Source organism: Protopterus annectens, chromosome 13.part0, assembly GCF_019279795.1.
Source record: "Protopterus annectens isolate FY-2018-M chromosome 13.part0, PAN1.0, whole genome shotgun sequence".
Taxonomy (NCBI): domain Eukaryota; kingdom Metazoa; phylum Chordata; order Ceratodontiformes; family Protopteridae; genus Protopterus; species Protopterus annectens.
In genome coordinates, this window is record NC_056747.1 from 1,057,756,420 (window position 1) to 1,057,781,845 (window position 25,426).

The 25,426-nt window shown below is 43.3% G+C and overlaps 1 protein-coding gene across 1 annotated transcript in view; it reads left to right on the forward strand.

Annotated features, from left to right (window-relative positions):
* Positions 1–25,426, forward strand: part of FBXL20 (F-box and leucine rich repeat protein 20) — a 2,487,640-nt gene that overhangs the window by 824,147 nt on the left and 1,638,067 nt on the right. Inside the window, exon 3 of the mRNA XM_044055052.1 lies at positions 10,611–10,612. Coding sequence (XP_043910987.1) covers positions 10,611–10,612 — 2 coding nt within the window. The remainder of the gene's footprint in view (positions 1–10,610; positions 10,613–25,426) is intronic.

Consider the following 25,426-nt stretch of genomic DNA (forward strand, 5'->3'; position numbering starts at 1 on the left):
AGAAAACATTTGCTCCATTGGACTCTGGAAGACTTCACTGGCAGAAGTCATCCCAAATAGCATTCTCAAAAATTTGTACCTGCCAAAAGGAGTACTGAAGGTGATTAGCAATGAAGATTTTTGGTCAAGCAAAATTTGCCAGAATGAACTCTTTACATCCAAGACAGAAAAAAAACATTGGCATTTGGCATAAGAGCAGTGACTTCTTTGACTGTACGCTTTGGATGATGAGGCATTTTCAGTGCTTTGTTCAAATCTAGTGTATCAGTGCATGTTCTGATATCATCTGAGCTTTTCTTATGAACCATGACCATGGAAGATACCCATTCAGTTGGTTCTTCAACTGGACAAATTACACCTTGCCGCACCATTTTATCTAGCTTAGCTTTGACTCTGATCTGCATAGCTACTGGAACTTTCCAGGCTGGTCTGACAACTGGGCTGACTTCATGGTCTAACTTCATGGAGTACACAACTGGGAGTATGCCTAGTTTGTCTGTGAAAAGATCGGCATAGGTAGAGAAAACACTGTGCGAAATTAGAACAGTGGTCTTTCAAGCTTACATGGTGGACTTCCTTATTAAATGAAAGTAGTCCCATTTTCAAACCATCTCTGAGGCCTAATAATGACTGTACATGCCTTTTGGCTACGTAAAATTGCAAGTCATAGCTGTTCCCAGCACAGTAACATGAAAGCACTACTGAACCTTCAGTTTGGATTTCTTCACCACCATAAGCAACAAGCTTTGCGCATTTTGCCAAATCAAGCTTCTGACCAACACATACTCTAGCAAATGTTTCTACTGACATAACATTGCACTTTGAGCCTGTGTCAACTTTGAACTCTAGAGATCTTCTATTTATCCGAACAGTACAAAATACTTAATTCTTTGCCCATAAATCTACTGCATTGACTGTTTCATTAAGCAGACACACACCATCAACATAAAAAGTAGGGTCACAGCTTTCTAATTGATCAACTTGTCTCTTTGATTGTTCTCTCTTAATAAAAGAATGAGCCTCTCTTGATTTACAAAATCTTTGAAAATAATTCCACTTTTTATATCTGTGCCATTGCTGACCAAGCACATTTCTCTTTTAGTTACATGATTACCACCACAATTAAGACTGTTGACTGTGAGGCTAGGTGAGGGTACATGCTTTGAGTTTCCTGACTCACTCTTGTGATTCACTGAGACTTTGTGCACTCTTGAATTTGGTAGAAAGCTATGGGGTTTCCCAGGGACTGTTGCAGGTCTCTCTGTAGCTGCCACGTGCTTCGGCCTGTTTCTTTTAACCACGTGCTTCATACTATCAACATGAGCACTAGAAGATGCTGAAAGCATGCATTTCTCATTTGTAAGCATGTTTGTGTGCAAAGAGGGTGCACTTGTAACCCCCTGCAACTGGCTGGCCAGGAGATTAAAAATTTTTTTTTTGAACGCCCTTTACATCTAGTCCCACAGACGCAGCAGGTGTTGGCAACCTGTTTTAGTCTTCTATGTCTGTGCAACCAATGCTTTACATCCTTAATCTTTCACACCTGCGCAGAATTTGAATTCCAGGTGATGTTTGGATTGAGGACGAATGTACAAGTGAGAGGTGTATGTGTTTAAGAAATAGGTACAGTGGATATAAAAAGTGCGCGCACTCATGTTAAAATGCCAGGTTTTTGTGATATAAAAAAATTGGACCACAATAAATAAATAGAAAACTTTTCCCATCTTTAATGTGAGCTATAAGCTGTACAATTCAGTTGAAAAACAAACAAATCTGTTAGGGGAAAATTATAAAAAAACGTGCAATAAGCTGGTTGCATAAGGTTGCATACCCTTAAACTGATATTTCATTGAAGATCCTTTTGCTTTAATTACAGCATTCAGTTTTCTTGTGTACACACCTGCCATCAATTAGAGAGACTCTGATTAACCCCAAATAAAGTTCAGCTGTTCTAGTAGGATTTTCCTGACATTTACTCAGTTGCCTGCTACAGTAAAAGGCATGGTTCGCAGAGAGCTTGCAAAGCATCAAAGGGATCTCACTTTTGAAAGATATCAGTCAGGAGAAGCATACAAAAAATTTCCACAACATTGGATATACCATGGGACACAGTGAAGCCAATCATCAAAAAGTGGAGAAACTATGCAACAACAATGACATTTCAAAGAACTTGGACATCCCTCTAAAACTGATGAAAAGACAAGACAAAAAACTGGTCAGGGAGGCTGCCGAGAGACCTAGAGCAACATTTAAGGAGCCGCAGGAATTTCTGGCAAGCACTGGTTGTGTACTACACGTGACAACAATCTCGCATATTTTCTATATGTTTGGCCTGTGGGGTAGGATTGCAAGATGGAAGCCTTTTCTTACACAGAAAAACATCCAGGCCAGGCTAAAATTTGCAAAACAATACATCAGGTCTCCCAAAAGCATGTGGGAAAATGTATTGTGGCCTAAACTTTTTGGGCACAATTCCAAAAGGTACGTTTGGCGCAAAAACAACACTTTGCATCAGCAAAAGAACATCGTCCCCACGGCGAAGCATGGTGGTGGCACTATCATGCTTTGGGGTTGCTTTTCTTCAACTGGAAATGGGGCTTTATTCAAGGTGGAGGGAATTATGAACAGTTCCAAATACCAGCCACATTTGGCCCAAAACCTTCAGGCGTCTGCTAGAAAGCTGAGGATGAAGAGGAATTTCACCTTTCAACACGACAATGACCCCAAGCATACATCCAAATCAACAAAAGAATGGCTTCACCAGAAGAAAATTTAAGTTTTGGAATGGCCCAGCCAGAGCCCATACCTAAATCCAATAGAAAATCTGTGGGGTGACCTGAAGAGGGCTGTGGACAAGAGATGCCCTCAGTCTGACAGATTTGGAGCACTTGTGCAAGGAAGAGTGGGCAGATATTGCCAAGTCAAGATGTGCCATGCTGCTAGACTCTTACCCAAGAAGACTGAATGTTGTAATTAAATCAAAAGGTGCTTCAACAAAGTATTACTTTAAGGGTGTGCACACTTATGCAACCATCTTATTGTATGTTTTTTATTTTTTTTATATTTTTCCCCTAACAGATCTGTTTTGTTTTTCAATTGCATTGTACAGGCTATAGGCCACATTAAAGTTGGGAAAAGTTTTGAAATGGTTTATTGTGGTCTTATTTTTATATCACAAAAACCTGGTGTTTTAACAGGGGTGTGTACACTTTTTATATCCACTGTAGGTGGGGGTGTGTGGATGTAAGTACGTAGGGAGGGGTGTGTATGTAAAAAGTGTGCAAATCGATCGTGTAGAACGGACTTATTACATTAGGAATGTACTACTGGAAATGAATGCTGCTAAATGCTGTCATAGAGTTAAAGTTAACAGTAAGTGCTGACACGCTGCTTGAATGTAGTTCAAGTCATTTGTATTAAGGATTATTCAATGAGATTTAGCAGATAGCCTACATTCCAGGTATAAGGAAATTACCATCCACAGATCTTTAATAAAATTGACTGTTTTATATATACACATAAATGCAGAATGTGATAGGTGTTTCATTTTTGAAGTTTACATTTCATTGATGACAGAAGCAGGCAATAAGCGAGTCTATTAAACCCTGTAAGTATATTTAATAGTCTATATTCTCTCCATTCTTACATTGTCAGTGGTCCCTTCTTCAGTTGTCCCATGATGCAGTAAATGCATTCCTCTCAACTGGGCATTCCCATAATTCAGTCTGAGTTTACAACCTCTTTGTGAAAAAACAGTTTTGGACATGGAGGGACTAGTTGTTCCTTACAATCTTTTGGCTATTCCCCCCTCTCCCCAGCCTTATTTCACAGGATGAGGCTATCACATCTTTCTGCTATCATCTTCCACACTTACATTATGCCCATGTCTCTCCTGATATTTAGAGAATATTTCTAATGGTCATACTGATAATTCTGTTAGTTTCGTGGCTTAAGTATGAGCACTGTATTTAAGGAGCTTCAACACATAATTTGATGAGTAGTGAGTGGTGCGTGTGTGTGTGTGTAAGAGGGAGGTAGGAGTGTGTGTAAAGGGGTGGTTTATACCTCGCAGTTATCAGCTTTTTGCCTCATATTTTCGGTTGGTTTCTCATAAAATTGTATTTTCTGGCAAATCATTAAGGACTCAAGTCAGAAAATAATGGCAGACATTTGAGCTTTAGACTTCATATCTTTCAGAAAATGCAAAACTTGTTCCATCCACTTTCTAAGGATGTAGAGGGATGTATGTGTATTCATACCTCTCAACTGTACAGATTTTCACAGAATGTCCAATTTTTGCCTTATACTTTTGGTCTGTTCCTCATAAAAATTCCTTTTTTTTCACATTGTTGGAATGAGCTAAGGATTAATGTTACTAAATGACGACATGCATTTGAGTTTCAGACTTCATATCCTTCAGAAAATGCAGTCTAACACAAATCTTGTTTTTCTAGCAACATTGTAAATGTGTCCCTAGTTTTGGGTCTTTGTCCCCAACATTATAACAGGCTTTTCCAGATTTCTTGTGCTAAGAGGTTGCGAGGTATGGTGTGTGTGCATGTGTGTGTATGTGTGTATGTATGTATGTATGTATAAAAGGGAGGTAGCATATCCCTCAGCTGTCCAGGTTTTTGCAGAATGTCCAGAGTTTTGCCCCAAATTCCTCCTAAGAAGGATTGAAGTTGCTAAATAATGACAGACATTTGAATTATAGACGTCATATCCTTTAGAAAAATGCATATGAACACAAATTCTGTTATTGTAGCAATTTTCTAAATTCCTGAGAGCAATATTTATAATCCGCCCCTATTTATTTTAGGCTTTGCCCAGATTTCTTGCACTAAGAGGTTGAGGGGTGTGTGTGTGTGATGCCCTAGTGAAAGTTAGCAGGTGGTAGTTATTGTCATTAATCCTTAGCTCATTTTTAAGGAATTGTGAGCTTCAAGGGAAGAGAACAGAAATTTATTGCTGCTCATGCTAAGTCTGCTTAAAATGTGCAACTCTTTGTTTTGTTTAGCAAATGGTAACACTATTGTGGTATAGAATTTTAAAACAGTGTTAGCACAGCAGGTAGTCTACTTGCATCTTGATGCAGATGGCTGCAGGTTCTACATGATGTAGATTTGTATTTTAAGGGGGTGGGGTGCTGCAGTCCTGAGTATCTCTCTCCTTTGGATGAGATGTCTAGTAACTATGAACCTCTTTTTCAGCTTGCCACCCATTCCCTACTGCAATACAACAGCTTACCATTTTTAATGTAACATAGGCAATTTATTCTTCAAGGGCAGCAGGCACTGAATTTGTAGATGAAATTGAAATATAAAGTTGTTTTCTAGCAACGACCATTTCATTAGTTTCAGTTCTCTTTAATGTGGAATTTTTCAGATGACTTTTACTTCTTCAGAGATTGTGCATATTGACTGCTATTGATGGATTGTAATGACAGAAATTTGGGTGGCCTTTTATGGTTGAAATTTACTGAATTGGGCAATTTGTCGTCATTGGTTCATATGTTTTGTTTCATCGCTTACTGGAAAAATGTTTAAAACTATAAATTTAAAACACACACTAACAAGTCATGCTGTATTATACAAGGGATATAATTCAATTATATGTTATAATTAGTACAGTCATTAAGATGAATCCAAGAACTTTTTCTTGGTCCTAAAAATGTGTGCAAGGGACTTATGATTTGAAAACAACCCAAAAGTAAACTTAACCCTCCACTAGCCTGGTGCTATTCCTTGAATGTGGGTTTCAGTGCTGTTTCAGCGAATGTGTTTCAAAGGTAGAGAAGTTTTAATGCCAAGTCTGTTTTCGTTGTAAGACTATTGCTTTGTTTAGCAAATGTCTGTCATTGTCTGTGCTGTAAAATTTGAAATAAGTTGCAAATTAAATCCAAGTATCTGTAATCATTGTAGAAGCTTAAAGCAGTATGCACACAGAGTTTTGAATAGTGTTTATGGCAGCTGGGGAAAAATAGCTAAATAATGGGACACTGGAATGGCTGTGTGGGGGAGCTGAGTGGGAGGGAGGGTTGGGTCTGCACCCCCCCTGCAAAAAATCCTGCGATCTCCCCTGTTTGTGTGTTTTTCTGTGAGCTCGTATATCTGACAAGTCTCAATGGCCTTACTCAAAGTTAAATCACTGTCACGAAGCAAAATCTTTCTCACAGCATTATCTTTAATACCAAACGCAAGTCTTTTATCAGCTCATCCCTTAAATCACCAAATCAGTAAGTGTTAGCTTTGTTTCTTAAATCAGTTGTATATGCTGCAAAAGTTTTATCAGGCTTTTGATGTCTTGTGTAAAATAAGTGCCTTTCCATTGTAATATTAGATGTTCATCGTGTTTCACTGTTGAAGTCATTACTCTTGGGTTATCCAATAAGTGCCTTTCCATTGTAATATTCATTTGGGGGGGGTTACACATTTCTCCAAATTTGTTTTAAGCACTCTGGGTCCTTGACTCAGCCGGTACCACTATATGAAGGTTTTCCCACTCTCCTGCAAATACTACAGGTGCATACTCAAATGAACACTCTTTTTCTGTGGCTTCTGAACCAGCTAAATTAAGCAGAATAAATGCCTTTGTACAGTCATCTATCAGAAAATGCAGCTTGTATGAAAATATTGCACTCTAGCTCAAACACAGTCCAATTCTCTGCAGTATTATTATCAAAGACAAGAGGACCTGGTTTTCAAAGGTTTTCAAAATCTTTGGCTATGCCAACAAAATATGCCCAAACACACTGAAAATTGGACCTTGTAATTATATATGAATATGCACACACAGCCAGTACTTGTAAGAACATTCAAATGCACAATAAACTCTTCAAAATACTGTACTTTGCATGTTTGTGCACTATTACAGTGCAGTTATTTTGCAAAATACAGCCATTTCAAAGTATATTTCGCAGATACTTTGTATACTTCAGATATTTTGAATAGTAGAGCATAACAAAAATGCAGTTTTCCTTATTTTATAGATTTTATGGTATTCTGGCATTCTTTCAAACATTTTTGTAATTATTTTGACTATTTTTATCAATATGTTGCAGTATTTGACTTTTCGTTTAACTAGAAATTAATTTTGAGCATTGTGGGTGCTTTGTTTTATAGTCTTTGAGTAAGAAATCATTTAAGTAAGTTTTAATACCTGAAATTCGTTTCTGACCTGTTTTGCGAGTTATACATGCAGTAGGGATGTTCCACTCATCTATATTCATTCACATTAACAGGGTCTTGATTCTGGATTCTGTTCTGGCACCATGTCGCTTGTCTTGGTTTACTATTGAAGATGAACAGGCGGGGTACTTTGTTTACATGCTTTATTATATAGAAACGCATCAGGATGGATAGTAGCAACATAAAGTATAAACAAACTGATTAATTGACAGACTATCACAGACATACATGCTTACATCTCATCAGCTTACTACAAAATGGCAGTTAGGCTCGCACGTGCTCTGTATTTATACATTTGTGCAAGCCCATGGAAAGCTTCTTAAGGGTATACATACATATCGATCTACACTAGCCATTGGGACCAATAAAAGTTGTAGAAAAAATGATCGTAAGGAAATGGACTTGGGAAATATTGTGGGGTGGGTTATGGGTCCAGTACTGTTCAGTGTGTCAGTTTCATCCTTACTTAGAGCAGATAACAAGATCAGCCTCTTCACTGATACAAGTGAGGTTAGTTGCATCTGTTGGTAAAATAGGTTTACCACAATTCTTCTTTGTGCAGGACAGTCCCTATATGTGTAGGTGTATCATGCTTAAAAAAAGTATGAAAAATGGTAAATGGCTGAAGTTTTAAGGGAAAGTTGTGTGCCTTGCATAACATAATTTGATTTGAAACAATTGAATCAAGTCAAAACCTGTAAGATTAAAAGCTTTTATTGGTAACCATGGTTTGTCCTGCAAAATCTTGCCGTTCCATAAAAAATGTCCCACTTTGGTGATTTGCAAAGCTGGCAACCCTGTGGTAAAAAGCTTAAGGAAAGGCTTAAAAGACTACCCTACTGGTCTGAAAGGTGTTAGACTATTGTTTTAGCATTTGTGTAGTTTTAAAACTGTGCTACAACCCCAGCAATTGTATAGTTCGAAACTTGTGCTACAGTAACCCTAGCAGTTGTATAGTTCTAAACCTGCAGTTCAGTAACCCAGTGAGATGAGAGGACTGGAATTGATGGCAACAGAGCAGAAAAGGATCTGCTTATTCAGATCAGAATTGGACCAGAGTGAAAGGGCAATGGCATCAACCATTCAAATGTTGGGGGAGGGGTTTTAGAAGCAAAGGTAATTTGTCCACTCTACCAGGCACTGGTCTAGCAACACATCAAATACTCTTTGAGCTCTCTAGGAAGCTGTACAGGGAGAGGGGCATAAGGCTGCTGAAAAGAGTCCTGAAGACTCTTTACTGCAAAAGGTTCACCCAGACTCTGCTGCAGTTTGCTGTGAGGGAAAGTTTAGTTTGCTTTTTATTTGTTGTATTTTGCATTACTTTATTGCCTTTTTCTATTTTGTTCACTGTGTTTTACTTGTATTCTGCTTTTAACTGCATATTAAAACTTGAAAAGTGACCACAGCTCTGTCTCTTGTGAGTCGGACCAAAATTTTTCCCATCCGGTTACTGTTTTGTGCCTTTCTAGTTGCCTGCCCCTTATGTTAATTTGACCATATATCGCATTTCCTCTCTGCTTTTACTGGCTGTTGTGAGTAAGCACAAAATTATCATTTTGTAAAATCACTCCCCTTCAACTATTTAAATTTACTGGCCAACTTACTGTATTCCATAGTACCAGAATATAAAAGTGACCACCCCCTTTCAATCTATCTTGCTGTTTTAAAAATAGTGACTGTCCAGTAAAAATTTTTTTGGACAGGTAAAACTTAAGTTACCTACTTTCACATGTAATTCCTCTAGTGCACACTGCAGTGTTTAGGATAAACCATTTTTTCATCTTACTTTAAGCATCTGTTGCAAGACCACCAATTATTGGAGAGGCTACATTCTGCCTCTCAGTAGTTATCTTGGGATTAGTGCTTCTGTTTTCTCCTGGTGAGAGGAGTGCAGTTAGATTATTTCCTGGAGATTGCTGATCACCAGAAAGCTTAGTAACTGCTTTATAGGTGACAGCTTGGAATCTGTGTTTATATTCTGATCCTGGTTAGAGCAGGAGCAGAGTGCATTGATTCCTGGCTCTTTCTGGTTGGAGAGCGTGTGTCTGTGCTTAACGTATCTGATTGCTCTGGTTGCTATTTCAGGCATCTACCAGAAGAAGGCTACAAGCCTGCAGAGACCCTTGCATCATCTGGGACAAGACTGTGGATTACCAAACAGTCCTTGGCCTGCTTCTCTTCTTGGGATTGGTGCTAGTATTTTGCTTCTGGTGAGAGAAGAAGCAAAGGAGTATTGTATCCCAACAGAGTGAGGCTGTGCTGACACCAGCATTACTAGTAGCCAGGCAGTAGCCATTCATGCGACTCCCCTCTTTTCATCATTCTTGACCAGCTATTTTTTTTATTTTTCAGAAAGTACTGCTTGATTTCTTTCTAACTTCAGAATATCTGCCTAAATACTTCATCCTTCAATTTTCAGGGTCTACGTATTAGTTTTCCCTCGTGTTTGGCAGTGCTCTGTACAGACTCAGACACCTTGAGTGATATTTTTCCTGTAAAAAGAATATATAAGGAAACCGCTTCAGTACTTCGTAATAATGACCATCCCTCCTGGCATGTCTAAAGGTCAGTTCCCTGTGTTTTCTCTTATTAACTTGGTGAACTTGGGCATTCTGAGGCAGTGTAGCAACTACCTCATTTACACAGACAGCCCTCTCCTCGTACCTCCCAGCACTGACTTGTGAGAGATGCACTTGTATATCCAAATTGGAAGCCATGCACTCTCAAGCCAACACTGGAATAGCTGGTCAAGAACAGAAGGTCAACACATGCACCACACCACATGCAACACACAGCTCTCCAGAATACCACCATCACAGCTGTCACATAAAAACACAAATCACACCCCCACCTTCATGGAGGCTCTCAATAGAAATTTATCCAAACAGTAGAGACCTCCAAGCCAGAAACGCACTTGACCACCACAACACAGCACAAACCACAAGATACATAGCTCACCTACACAATGTGCCCCTCCACCTAAGCCCCTAAGGTAAAACAGCTTGCCCAATGCACTAATCATAGGTGACTCGATAATGAGACACACCGCTGTCCCACTCACTAGGATGAATAAGGAGAAGGTAACAGTCAGCTATCAGGTGCCAGAATCTGATACATAACACACACACACTCCGGTCACTCCACAACAAGTATGACACTGTCACTGTCTATGTGGGTGTGAATGACCTGAGACGCACCTCCCTGGACTACATGAAAAGAGACATAAAGGAGCTCTCAGATTGTGGCCCAGGCAGGTATGACCCTAGCCTTCAGCAGCATCCTACCGTCGCCCCGAATGATACCGCAGTGCAAGCAGAAAATTGTTGACTTCAACAATTGTCTAAGTTTCTGGTGTCATTCTAAGGGGATCCAGTATCTGTCTGCCTGGGATGACATGATTGACCGACCTCGATGTTTTGCCAGCGGTGGCCTGCATCTGTCACCCCTGGGTTTCCGGATACTGGCTAAGGCTCTTGCCGCCCCTATAGTGCCTTTTTTAGGCGATGTTCCAAAGACCAAATTACCACTGTAAAAGGTATAAATAAATGCAATCTGAGGGTCATGCTGCTCAATGCCAGAAGTCTAAATCTCAAGGTGCACTTGCTCGAAGCACTCCACAAAATGGAGAACATCGACATTTGTGCTGTAATGGAGACCTGGTTTAAAGCAGCAGAGAACACCCCTGCGCTACCAGGCTGTAACTCATTCCACACCTTTCGGCCCCAGAACATGGACCGAAGCTCCAACGCTGGTGGTGTCTCCTTATTCATAAAGGATATGCACACCTCCAGACTAGTAGCCCAGCATAATGCATCTGAGATACTTCAGGTACAACTAACACTGGGTAAAACAGTGATTCAGTTCGTAGTCTGCTGTATGTCCCCAACCATGTCCCAAGACTCACTCCACATTCCTAAGCATCCTGGAAACTGTTAGGGTCCAACTCGACACTTTCATACTAGGTGACTTCAACTACCCCTCCATCAACTGGGAAAACTACTCCTGCACCAATACACTGGCCCAACGCTTCCTGGAATAAATCTGTTCCAATGCTCTGGACCAGCTCATTCTTACCCCCACTAGAGGAAACAACACTGGTTTATTACTAGCATGGGCAACTATTGCTCTACACCAGTAGTCATTTCTTCCCTGGTTAGATCCGACCACAAACTAATCACCATGGAAGTCCACACCTCACCCACACCACCCGCAGAGGTAACCACCATGAAAAACTTCTGCAAAGCTGACTTTGTACTCTAAAACAGAGGTGGCTAAGTTCACAGCACCCATGTCAATGGAAAATAGATGCAGGACTGCCAAATCATACACCAGTGCACTGTAAGAACACGTACATAAGTAGATGGAACTAGCCATACCCAACAGAACCAAGATGCTCTCCTCCAAAAAAAGGAAGCCAATCTGGTGGTCCCCTGTCATTGATAAACTCTACAACAGAAGGAAGAAACTGTTGCAGAAAAAGGTGAAGTCCCAAGACTGGAAAAACTGCTTTATTAACCTCAACAAAAATTTGAGATCCCTCCGAAGCCAGCTATGAAGGCAGAATTGCGGCAGACACTAAAAACAACCACAAAGCCTTCTATAGTTATATCAAGAATATCCACGGCAATACCCAGGTTTGTTCCGAGTTATTGCACAATGGTACATCCCATAATGAGCCAGCAGATATTCCTAACATACTAGCCAACAGATTCAGTGCCAGCTTTACCCCCCACCCCCGAAGGACCAATCACAATACCAGAGGAATGCCATCCACCCAGCATTACTGCAGTACAGGTTAAAGCTGCATTGTCCAAGGCCAAGAATACAGCATCCATTGGACCTGACAGTATCCCTGGATGTGTTCTACATGAACTACGAAGTGAACTGACACCACATCTGTGTGTCCTGTTCAATCACAGCCTCACCTCAGGCTTTGTCCCTACCGAATGGCACACTGCTATACTCATCCCTCTCCATAAAGGGGGAGCAACTACAGACCCTGGTAATTATCTCCCCATTAGCCTGTCAAGTCTGGTATGTAAGGCTATGGAGCCCATCCTCATGGACCTAATTAACAAGGATATAGGGAATCTCCAAACTCTAGATCCCATGCAATTTGCTTTTGTGAAAAGTAGATCATGTCTGCTCAACCTGGTTTGACTTCTTTGAGTAGGTCACCAGAGCTGTGGATGAGGGCAAGGCAGTTCATACAGCCTACCTCGATCTGGTCAAGGCCTTTGATACCATTACCCACTCAGGAATTATTGATAAATTCACCAACCTGGGCATCCACCCCTATATCACTAGGTGGGTTGCAAATTGGCTCACAGATAGAATCTACAGTGTGAAAGTAGTGGACTGCAGGTCAGACTGCTGACCAGCCACGCGTGGAGTCCCACAGAGATCGGTCCTGGGTCCTCTCCTGTTTGGCATCAACTTCTCCGAAGTCCAGGCCAACACGGAGGGACTCTGGCTGACCAAGTTTGCAGACTACTGCAAGCTGGGAGCAGTTATTAACTCCCCAAGTAATGTAGACATCCTACAGAAAGGCCTCACTGAGACCAATGACTGGTGTTGATACCATGGCCTTAAGCTTAATGCGAAAAAATTTCGCCATCCCCTTTGGGAAAAACTCAGTTCCCACTAATTACTACATCAGTGGGAGCCCACAGAATACAAAGTGTTATAAGAGATCTGGGGACACAGTTTGATAGCAACCCCTCCTTCGACCACCACATTGCAACTGTGGTCAGAAAGTTCTTCTGTGTGGCACATCTTATTACCAAGGATTTTGCATCCAGGAAGAAAGAGGTCATCCTCTCTCTCCTTTTCCCTCATTAGGTCATTCATGGAGTATAATGCTCCATTTGGCATGTACCTCACTAGACACACAACAGCTGGAAAGGTCACAGAAGTACCTCATGAAGAGGATCCTAGGCCTTAAACCCAAATCCTACATGGATAGACTCAAAAAACTCCAGTTATTCTGGGTCTCCTATTGTTTACCAAGAGGTGATCTCTGCTTGACTTGCAAAGCCATGTCTGACCCAGCTCTGTTAGAAATACTACATCCAAAGAAATCTCAATCCCTCCACACCACATGCTCCAGAGACCTCAACCTCATTACCACAATCAACAGAAAATGCTGGAGGGACAGGTTCATAACCCAAAGACTGCTCATACTCTGGAGTAGACTTCCCATACATGTTAAGCAGAGCACCTCACTGGCCCTCTTCAAGAGAAATCTGAGTGGATGGGAAATGGAAAGTTCACCCCTGGGATCACTGCAGTGGCTGTACTTGATAGAGGCACTGGGAACTAACGTCTGGCACGATGCCAGGTCACTTCTTATGGGCTAGCCTTGTAAAGGCTCCAGGGCCATTAGCCTAGTACACAACTATGACCCTGTAAGAAAGCCACCAGAAGGATGCATGTAGTTGAGGGAAATGGATGCATCCAGGCACTGTAGGAGATTGTAGGGATCAGCTATTCACTGGATCTGCAGAAATACTTCTTCATAGATGTACTTGTGGATTTGTGGTATGGACTTATGAACATTAATGATAGAAATGAACCCACTGAGGCATTCAGAAGGGCATTGTACAGGTATAAAAGGGGGTGGGGAAGGTAGAAAGCTGAGTGTAGTTACTTAAAGGTCAGACTGGATGAGCATATTATCTCCAGCAGTCAAGCAAATATAATGTATTGCTTGATGCTTATCTGGAAACAGTTTACTTGCTCCCTTCTTTCCTTTTTTGACCTTTCAGCTTTTAAGTTGCAAAAGTGTTATCAGCGAACATGTCAAAACTCCATATTGGGCTGGTTAGTTTTCTGCTTGTTCCTGATTTTGTCATATAGGGCGCATATAAATTTGCTGTTTGTGAAGTCTTTTGGGTACTGGCTTCCCTTAGTGTAGGAACTTAGAGAAGGGAGAGATGTAAGTTACAGTTGTGCAATGTTTAAGATTAGCTTTTCACTCAGAATATGTGCAGTAGCCTAATTCCATTAAACTAGGTCTTTGAACAGTTTTGAAAGTCTGTGATCTGGTAGAGCGAGACCTTATTTCTCATACGCCATTGGGGGGATGTAGGTTCTCCATGTGCTGCTGAATCTGATGGATCTGGGGTGTTGAAGAACAGGTTCATTCCCATGTCACTGTTTTATGCTAGTGATATAGGAGTTGTATGCAGTGTTGTTGAATCTAACTGATCCATTTTACAGACTGATGATCGCATTAAGAGTTTTAGTAGGTGATAGATCATGTCTCGGGTGTAAGAATAAGTCCTTAAAATGACAATTATGTTATAGGATGAATCATGCACCCTCATTACATTTTAATGGTGACCCTGGCAAATGCCAATTGATGCCGTTTTTGTACCTATATAAATACATAGATTTAACATTACAGTTGACTGTTGTACTTCAGATACGATCTATGTTGTTTCCTGTAAGTCTTGTGCCAGTTTTTATGTGGGCAAGACAAATCGCCACTTTATGGAGCGGATAAGGGAATACTTGTACATTGTACGCATTGGAGACAGCAGAAATGCTTTAGCAAAACATGGACAGTGGTCGAACACATACTTTTACTTTTTTGATTATTGAAATTGTTAGGCAGGATGCACTTTTGGGAGACTTTAGAAGTCATACAGAAAAGAGGGAGCTACATTGGATTATTAAGCTGCAAGCAGATAAGCTACCAGGTTTGATTGGCAGGGTCTCTTTAAGGCCTATTTTAAAGTCTAGGGATTTACTAAGGTGATGTAAGCCAAATTTTGTTTTGTTAACCTGAGTGGATGTTTTTAATGAGAAATGTTTTATTATTGGTTGAAATAATTTTGATTTTTTTTTTTTATATTACTTGTGCAATGTCTTTATCCATTATGGTCTGAAGAAGCATCTTTTGGTGAGAAAGCGCTTACCTGCTTTTTTAATTAAAACTCTGTTTATGTGTTTCATTGACTCTGCTATGTTTCTGTGCTGATACAGTTTCATACTTTGTATTTGGTTTTGAGCTTTGGCGCAGTTAATTTCTCGAGGGGATTCTTGTTTCAACAACATAATGGTTAAGGTATTTACTTCACAGACACAAGGTGGAGGGTTTGATTTTCACTCTTGATGGAAATTAGGTAGGCTTAAAATGGCCCACAAGGTCAGTCACCCCAGGGTTTGATTCTGACTGGTTTATTAGCTGAGCTTTAAATAGCCCTACAGGGCAGTTAGCCTAGTATTTATCCATGAATCTATGGAAAATGCAAAGCAGCCCCAAGACATCCAGACCTTTTATGTCTGCCATCTTTCCTCAGCCGGAGTTGGGTGGATCTTCCCCCACTCCCTGGCTTCCCCTTCAGATTTGATTATACTGTTTTTCCTTAATAACCTGTAGCCTCCTGTGAATGTCGAGTCCCCGCCCAAAAAAAGACAGAAAGTCTGATGGCACAGACATGGGGCATCTATATATGCTACTCGCAGCTAGAGTTTCAGAATGGACTCAGGCTGTTGTAATGGCTGGCCAGAAGGGTATGATGAAGCAGCTGATAAGACAGCTGTTCTGTCTGGAGGTGGGGAGGGTATGGGCAAACCCGGTGCCTGTGGAAACCAGACGCCCTGCAGTTCATCTCAGGTTAATGTGGAGGGTAGCACCGACATTCTGTATGTTGCCAAGCTCCATGTTCAGTGTGTTCACCACTGGATCACTTGTTCCTCGGGCCTAGTAAAGAATTAAATGGAGGTAAACTCATTAAGGATTGGGGGGGTACCTGGTTAAGGATTACATGATGGGGTAACTGATAGGAGCTATTGGGGGATCTAGGGATGACTGAGCAGGAAAGCAAGGGAGAACAGCCTTAGACAGTGCAGAGTCAGGGGTGAGTGAATTAGGGAGAAGCAAATTTATGGGAAAAAAAGGCACTTCCCTGAGGAGTCTGATTTCCTCAGACTCTGATGGTTGAACTGGCTTATGCAGATTGTGTTGCCTTTTGTCTGTTATATCAGACACTGAAGACTCTTTATATCCCTTCAAAATGATTTATGAATGATTTCTTCAGGTTGGATGCTAAGGATTATTCTGATGTCTAGATTTTGGGTGCAAATGATAGAGAGATGAAGTAATACAATGGGGATGAAGCTAGACAAATTTTTGAGTTAAGGAACACTCTGGATGCAGGCTTTCCAAAGGGCCAAACTTTAATGTATAAAACCACCGGCCAAAAAACGATCCAAACAGTGAAGCAAGTGCTCTTTGGAAAGTCTGCATCCAGAGTGTTCCTTTACTCTGGTTTTGGTGACACATTGAACACCGTTTCCTTCTCTTCTGGGTTTTTGTAATTTTTGAGTTGTTGAACCCAGACCAACTTGCATATACATGTCTAATGTTAGAACTCAAAGAAAATTTGCTGGGGTTGAAAAGTAATTGTTAAACCACAAATAGATTTTGTAACTGAGGCTAGAACAGAAATGGCAGACAGGAAAAAAGCATTAAGTAGAGCAAATAAGGCAATATTAGATTTAAGAAGACAACATAGTAAAAAAAAAATATTGTAAAGTGAACAATTAGATTTTACAGTTGAGAAGTGGAAGAAAATACGCTTTAAATGTAGATATGTAAATAAATTAAGAAAATCTAGAATTTTTGCTTGAAAATATTTATATGCACATTTCTATACCCCTACAAGACTTGAACAACGTTCCTACAGACAAGAAGTGTATATTGAAGATGTGATGGTTCAGAAACAGGTTTGTGGAAGTGTATATTTTGTATATGTAAGTAGTACCGTCAGTACAAAAATGACTTGAATAATATGTTAAATTCTCTTCAGAGTTTAAGACTTAACCTAAGTATAGAGATATTTTTGTTGAATTAGGGTAAAATAATATATACTAAATATGTGAACATTTTGATATCCTTCATATTGATAGTGGCTATGAAAGCTAGAAATAGAAAATGTAGAACTGAAGACAAACCATGTGTTAGGTGAAATGGATTATAGAGGTTAAAATATGGAGCTGAGAACTATTAGAGATCAGAAACAGAATTTTTACAGTAAGAAGCTCTGCTGTGTGGGATGCTGTATTGGAATTTGAGGTTGAAGATGATACAGAACAAGTACCTAAGAGCTCTAACTGTTTAATAAAGTAGACTCCAATTCAAAGTTAAGTCATTGGTCCAGCTGTTACAATTTGTAGTAGTGTAAATGAAGTAGTACAGCATCTCAATTTAAGTTGTAAACAGATAATTTGTGTATTTAACAGTGTTTTGTTTAATGAGCAGTGTTAATCAAATGTGGGATTGACTGACTAGAATAGTATATTGTAATGATTGGATTGCATGTTTAACAATGTTAAATTATTAACTGACAGTAAGGACTGACTGACTGACATGATTGCTTTGTACAATGCTAATAAACAATGTATTTATAAAATTATAGACTCAGCAATTAGTGCTGAAATAACAAGCCCACCATGCATAGGGATTGCACAGTATAGTATACTGAAAAAAATGTAATAAGATATTTACATTGCTCAAAAAATCATCTGAGTGAAACTTGAGAAGTACATTTCCTGGTATCCATTTCAAGCTCACACACAGAAAGCCATGCCTCTCAACTTCGTAAATAATGGAGGGACAAATGCCCACAAATAGGGACAGATTTTAAATATTGCTCTTATAAACTTAGAAACTAGCTAGATAATTATAATTTGTGTTGGCATGCTTTTTTCCTGAAAGATATGAAGTCAGAAACTCAATGTTGTCATTATTTAGTGACTTCAGTACTCCGCAATTTGCCAGAAAACTGCAAATTTTATGAGGAACAGACCAAAAGTATGAGTCAAAAATCTGGACAGTTAAGGTATGCAGCAAACTGAAGCAATGACTGGAGATCTGTTCTTAATTATCTGTAATATATGAGGAGTTTGTTGCTATGTTATATTACCTGCTTTAAAAATTAGTATACAAGCGTGACATTATGATAGCTTTAAAAGCTGTAGCACACTTTACATTGCTGCACAGATGGTTGGCCAGAAGCAAGGTGCATCTCTAATCATTTAACAGCTTTGATAGTTCGATACTTTGCATTACCACTCATGAACTATAGATCTGAAGTAGTTAACTTCATTTTATCAGCAACCTGTGGGTATCGGATCCGACCTGGGTCCGAGCCGGCAGCTTTCCAAGCTAAAGATCTGAGCTCTCAGCTCCTCCCCCTTACCCATAATACCATGCTGCCTCCCTCCAGTCCTCCGATCTCGTTTGCCACGGCTTCTTGAAGCATAAGGGACAAGCTTTTGGCGCTTTAGGTGAGAGGAATTTAGGAGATTTTATGCTAAAATTATAACTATTTGTGTGTGTGTGTGTGTGTGTGTGTGCAGTAGACCCTTAGTTAAGTTAAATCATTTTTTAATTCTTTTTAGTGGTAAATTAGTGTTTTTCCCTTCCCCTTACTATGTGTGTTAGGGTGTGTGCTTGAGTGTGATGGCCGAGGGCCCTAAGGCCATTTTTTCAAAATGCGCTGAGTGTGGTCATAAGCTCTCCCCAGCGGATGGCCACACTCAGTGCGTTCTCTGCCTGGGGGTAGCCCATTTATCATTGGGCTGCCAGATTTGCGCAGCCTTTAACCCCCGGGCTCTGAGGGACAGGAAGAACAAGCTAATCCTGGTGGTACTCTTGCCCATGGATTCTTCTTCCTCTCCCTCAGTGGCGCCAGTCACGGCTGTGACTGTACAGCCTTCAGCTCCCCCTCCCCTGGCTGGGACTCAACCTCCCACTGTTTCCCAGGGAGAGGGGGACTCTCTTAAGAAAGAGAAGAGGCATAGAGAGAGGGAAAAAGAGAGAGAGAGGCACAAGAGTCATAAGCAGCGGGCCGAATTAGACCCTTCTGCCCCACCTGCTAAACTAATTTGTTCCCCCGTGAGGGTTTCCAGGCCTTCTCCCTCTCGGCTCCATTCTCCATGCTTCTCTCTGGAGCTGGAGGAGGAGTCTCGGTCACCTTCGAGGTCGTCTAGGCGGCCTTCCTGGCCTACCTCGACGACGACTTCTAGGTCTACCAGGAGACTTTCCGACGCAGATATGGACCAAATGATGCGTCGATTCCTGCAGGCCCAGATGCCGATGGGAGTGCTCCTGCCTCCCCTCCTCCGGGGGGAGCTCGGCCACTTTCTTTGCACCCATCGCTCCTTCTCCGATCCACTATCGGGTTTCGGAGCCCTGATCAGAGTAGTCTCAGAGCCGGGGAGTCGGCATCGATAGTAATTGCTACTTCAACACTGGCCTTACCCTCGAGTTTATCGGGTCATCTTTCAGATCCGAGCTCTCTGTGCCGAGAGCCGAGCTTCGGATCCACAGGGGTGAGTGTGTCTTTGGCTCCGTTGCTGTTGGAGCACACTTCCCTTTCGGGTCCGATCGCGTCGGCCCTCACGTCGGAGCCAAGGGGACTACTCTCTGAGTCAGGGGAGAGTGGTTCACCTTCGGCTTTCGATGTGGTGGAGAGGGTGCTGTCGAGCAGTTCGAAGTCCCCGGTCCGTGCTACGGATCCACCCTTCACTCCCTCGCATATGGGCCTGTCTTCCATAGTCTGTCCCCAGGGACAGCCTGCAACTGTGCCCCAATTAGTTCTCGTAGAGGAACATGACCCCATTGGTGAGCCCTCTTTGGACAGCCCCACCGAGGAGGTCCCTCACAAACGAAAGTGTAAGAGGAGGCACTTGGACTCCCCTGAGTCCCTTACGGAGGACATGGACTTAGAGGAAGGGGAAGGTTCCCCCAGGTCACCCCCAGAGGATGTCTCCTTTGGAGACATTATGGTGATGCGCATTAGAGGGGGGTGGTCAGCCCAGAAACCTTCCTCGGATGAGTCTGTGTTTCTGGGGGCAGTTGACGCAGGCCCATCTACCTCTTGGGTGTCCCCCCCCCCCGGCCGACCCCCTGGTAGACTTGATTACTACCAGGACTTGGAAGGAGCCGGACACTGTGGAGCCAATCCATAGGAGACCAGATAAAATCCTTAGTCCCCCTTCTGACAAGCCGGCGTGGAATAAAGGTTCCCCGGTAGATGCCATGGTGGTGGCTGTTGCCACCAAGAAGGAACTGGCACAAGAAAGTTCCTTGGTCCATCCTCCTGATAAGGAGTCTCTGATGATGGACCACATTGGAAAGCGGATGTTTGCTTCAGCCACCTTTTCTATAAGGGCGCTGAATTATCTGGCACACATCATTAGGCTTCAGCGGGATCTGATAAGAGTACGCTGGGTCTCCCCCAGAGTCCATGGCGGCTGAGGATAAACGAACCTTCTCGGCTCGCATGGCCACTTTAAAGTCAATATCTAACACTTCTATGTGAGAGTGTTCAATCTCGCCATTTGTTCTTACACCTGGGTTCAGAGCCGATCCTCGGCTCCGTGTCGGCCGCTTGCAAGCTCTGCATCGAGAAGAAGCTCGAGACAACCTAATTCCCACAATCCCCCTCTGCCTTTACCTCAGATCTAGTTTGCCGCTGCAGCGTTCGCATCACTGGATCGAGCTCGAGCACCTAAGCTAAGATTTAAATATTTTTTCTTGTATATTTTAGAATAATTTTTTTCTAAGAAGTTGTAGTAGTGACAGTCTGTGTGTGTGATACGGTTTTGAGGAATTCTCGGTTCCGTTTAACGTTAGTTTAAACTTATTAGAGTTTTCCTCGGGGCCTACCACCCCTTACTGGAGTGACTACCGGATAGACATTTTTCTTTTTACTGGATTTGACAAAATTACTGGATTGGACTTTCCTACTGGACTTGACTTTTCACTTACTATCCATATTAGCTTAAGATGTCTGAGAAAGCTAAGTCTGGGTTTAAGCGTTGCCAATGTGGGCAAAAGATGTCAGTTACTGACAATCATAGTTCCTGTGTCTACTGTCTTGGCCCTCTCCATCTGCAAGAAGACTGCTCAATTTGTCATTCTTTCAGTGGGAGGGTCATGACAGATAGGCGCAGGAAACTCATGGATAGGGGTTTGTTAAAACCTACTTTTCAAGAGGCTCTGGATGCTTCAGACCAGGCATCCAAATCCTCGAAGGAATCGAAGACGTCGGAGCCCAGGTCATCGGCTCCGAGCTCTTCAGTTAAAGTTCGATCACCGGTTCCACAGACTTCGGGACCGAGTGTTCAACTGTTGTCAGTTTCCGAGCCTTGAGTCTTGGAACCGGTGACGGAGCTCCCTCCCCCGACACTGTTGAGGTCGGCTCCGTCTTCGATTCCTTCGACCCGTTCTTCCAGACCCCTCTCCGACACCGATGTAGACCGCGTGGTGCAGAAGTTAATGGAGAATACGGCCTTATCCAAACTCATCTCGGTCTCCTCTCAATTGGTGTCTAGACTTGAAGGCTTTCCACTGTCTCCATCTGTTCCTCCTCCGAGACCTGTCCAGTCTTCGGAGCCGGAAGAAGCTGATCTGCTGATTGTGGAGCCCTCGGTGCCAGAACCGTCCTTTTCTCGGTTGGCTCCGTTCACCTCGACTCTGTCGGATCCGGTACTGGAGTCTCGTAGCCGAAGATCCATCCTTGGTTCCGGGACCGAGAGTCGGACCGATGTTTCGGTTCCGACGCTCCCTCTTGGGGCCTCGGCTCGGTTCCGTCCTCGGGGTCGATGCCTTCGGTGCCTGTTTTGGGGATTCTTCCCATTTCTTTGGAACCGGGAGATGCCTCGACTCGGGACCCGGGGGCCTTCGACCTCATGAGGAAGGTGTTGTCTACCCAGACAACCACATCAGCAGAAACAGCTTCTCCTCCCCATAAAGGACCGTTATCCTCCTCTGCACCCACGGCTACATCTAAGCGTCGAGCACCTGTGTCTCAGCCACCCCTGGAGGGTGCCCCCTCTTCCTCGGAGGCTTCTTCGGATGCTCCCCCCGAAGAAGTCCCTAGGAAAAGATTGTGTAAGAGGAGACACTTAGATTCTCCACAAGAATCTTTGACATCCGACACTGACTTGGATGAGTCAGAAGGGTCCCCAAAGTCACCCTCAGAGGATGTCTCTTTTTCTGACATCTTGGAGATCCTAAAGCAGAGAGGTGATTGGCAATCCCTCCCCCCTTCTGAGGATGAGTCAGTCTTGCTGAAGGCATTTGGTGCTCGCCCTTCCTCCTCCTGGGTCACTCCGCCCTTAGATGAGTTAATGGAGCTGATTGCTCGAAGGGCGTGGGAGACGCCTGACACGGTGGAGCCAGTCCCTAGAAAGCCTAATAAGTATATTACTGCACCCCAAGACAAGGCTTATCTAACAAAGGGAGTTCCAGCGGACACTATGGTGGTGGCAGCGGCCACGAAAAAGGAGATGTCGGAATCTTCCTCATCTGTCCATCCCCCTAACAGAGATTCTAGGACTATGGACAGGTACGGGAAGCGCATTTTTAGTTCAGCGGCTTTTTCTATGCGATCCCTGAACTATTTGACCCACTTCACACGATTACAGAGGGATCTAATCAAAGAGTTGGGAGATACCCTCCAGGGTACTACAGATGCTGCTGTCTCAGAGAAAGTTACAGCACAACTCAATACCCTTACATCCATTGTAAACTCGTCCATGAGGCTGATCTCATACGCAGCCGAAGGATCGAGTAGGGCAGCAGCTTCAGCGATTGCTCTTCGTAGACAATCCTGGATGCGCTTATGTTCATTTGCGGAAGCCTTCAAGTCTTCCTTTACTAACGCCCCATTTGACGGTGCCACTCTCTTTGGCCCCAAAGTAAAGGAGACCCTTACCCGGTGTGAGCAGGAGGGAAAGACTCTGTCTGCTGTCGGAGTCCGTTTTTCCACCCCATCCAGACCGTACCCCAAAGGGCAACGCGGTGGAAAAATGTGGTTTCGAAAACCCCAAGGATCTTTCCCAGGCACACAGGGTGATGCCCCCTCTAGAGGCAGAGGCGGGGGCAGAGGTGGAAGACGCCGCCCTGGCGGCAGAGGGGGTCCGCAAAATCAAGGTGACAGGGATACCCCCCTGGAAAACCTTTCCAGCACTCCTGAGGGGAGGCCCGACTGTCCTGCTCTGGAGGCAGTCGGGGGTCGTTTAGCTTTATACCCTCAGGCCTGGCAAAATCTTACTTCAGACAACTGGGTAAAAAGCGTTGTTACCAGAGGCTACAGAATACCCTTCCTATCCCCCCCATTCCAAAGAGAAGACTCCCAGATGTGCCGCCCCATCTGCGAGACCCTGCAGCTATAGAAATTTCAAAGCTGCTAGAAAGAGTCATCCAACCAGTCCCAGCGGACCAAAGAGGATTCGGAACTTACTCAAGGTTCTTTTAGTTCCAAAGAAGACAGGGGACTGGAGGCCGATTCTGGACCTAAGCAACCTCAATACCTTCGTCAAGAAAGAAAAGTTCCGAATGGTCACGCTTCAATCGATCCTTCCATTCTTACAGAAGGACGACTGGATGTGCTCAATAGATCTGAAGGACGCATACTACCACATCAAAATGGCCAGGGCGTCCAGGGATCACTTGCGCTTCCGGCTGGGGGCCAGCCACTTTCAGTTTCGAGCCCTGCCCTTTGGTCTGACCTCAGCCCCAGGGTTTTCACCAAATGCATGGCAGTGGTAGCGTCTCACCTGAGACGCCTGGGATTCCAGGTGTTTCCGTATCTGGACGACTGGCTCCTTTCTGCCACCACCCAGCGTCAACTGATACAGGCCAGGGATTACACTCTACAGCTTTGTGTTCACCTCGGAATTTCCGTAAATTTCGAAAAATCTTTACTACAGCCATCACAGCATATCTCATTCATAGGAGCGGAATTGGATACGCATCATTTAATTCTAAGGCTTCCTCCAGAAAGGATAGCCTCACTACAAAGCCACATATCTCTTCTTCTGTCATCCAGAAAATCCCCAGCAAGACTGGTACTAAAGGTTTTGGGTCTCATGGCAGCTTCTCTCATTGCGATACCATTGGGAAGACTGCACATGAGAGTTCTACAATGGCTACTGTTTGCACAATGGTCGTTCCAACAGCTACCCCTGACACACGAAATTTTGATCACGAACACATGCAAATCACACCTAGTCTGGTGGCTTCAGACTTGCAACCTTTCCAGCGGAAGACCATTTGTGCTACCCACGACAGCTACGGTGACCACGGATGCTTCCCTGATAGGGTGGGGGGCATCTTTCAGGGACAGACAGTCCAAGGCGAATGGACCAATTTAGAGTACAATCTGCACATCAATGTTCTAGAGTTGAGGGCAGTGTTTCTAGCGTTGCAACACTTTGCTCCCCTTCTTCCTCTAGGGACTATTGCAGTTCAGACGGACAACATGTCCGTAGTCTGGTACATAAACAAACAAGGGGGAACCAAGTCTTATCAGCTATGCAGAGAGGCCATGAGAATTTGACAATGGGCGGAGTCCACGTGTCGCTTTCTGATCGCAATGCATATCCCGGGGTCATCCAACGTCATAGCCGACAGGCTGAGCAGAGCGATTCTACTGCCTCACGAGTGGTCCCTCAAACAGTCTGTTGCGAAGAAGATTTTTCGCAAGTGGGGCCAGCCTTCCTGCGACCTCTTTGCGTCTCCAATGAACGCCAAATGTAGGAGCTACTTTGCCCTATTACCCCCTCCAGTGGAAGTCCCCAGGGACACGCTGGTTCACGATTGGCCCCCGGGTCTCCTGTACGCTTTTCCTCCTCTCCCCCTGATTGCAAAGTTTCTGCAGAAAGCCAACAACCTGCAAAGGACGATAATCCTCATTGCCCCATTCTGGCCTCGTCAAATTTGGTTCCCCTTTCTTCTGGCACACCGCATTCGGGGACCTTGGATCCTGGACCCAGAACCAGATCTACTGACTCACTCGTCAGGGGTTCCTCACCCCTCGCTCTGGTCTCTCCATCTAGCAGCTTGGCTGCTCCGGCTTCTTAGCCAGGTCTGATCTTCTTTCACCTGCAGTCCAGAATATACTAGTGGCTTCTCATAAAGCTTCCACTACAAAGACCTACACTAGTAAATGGAAGCGTTTTGTATTCTGGGCAAATTCACAGCATTTGGACCCTGTCATAGCTCCGTTAAACAAGATCTTGGAGTTTTTAACAGAATTGTTCCACCATGGAGCGTCACCTGCCACTTTAAGAGTGCAATTGGCTGCCATTTCCAACTTTCATGTGGAAGAAGGTGGGGCACCTATTATGGCTCACAGACTTTGTAAGGCCTTTTTAAAAGGGTCTTTCCATATTAGACCACCAGTTAGAACTCCTACATCACCTTGGAATCTAAA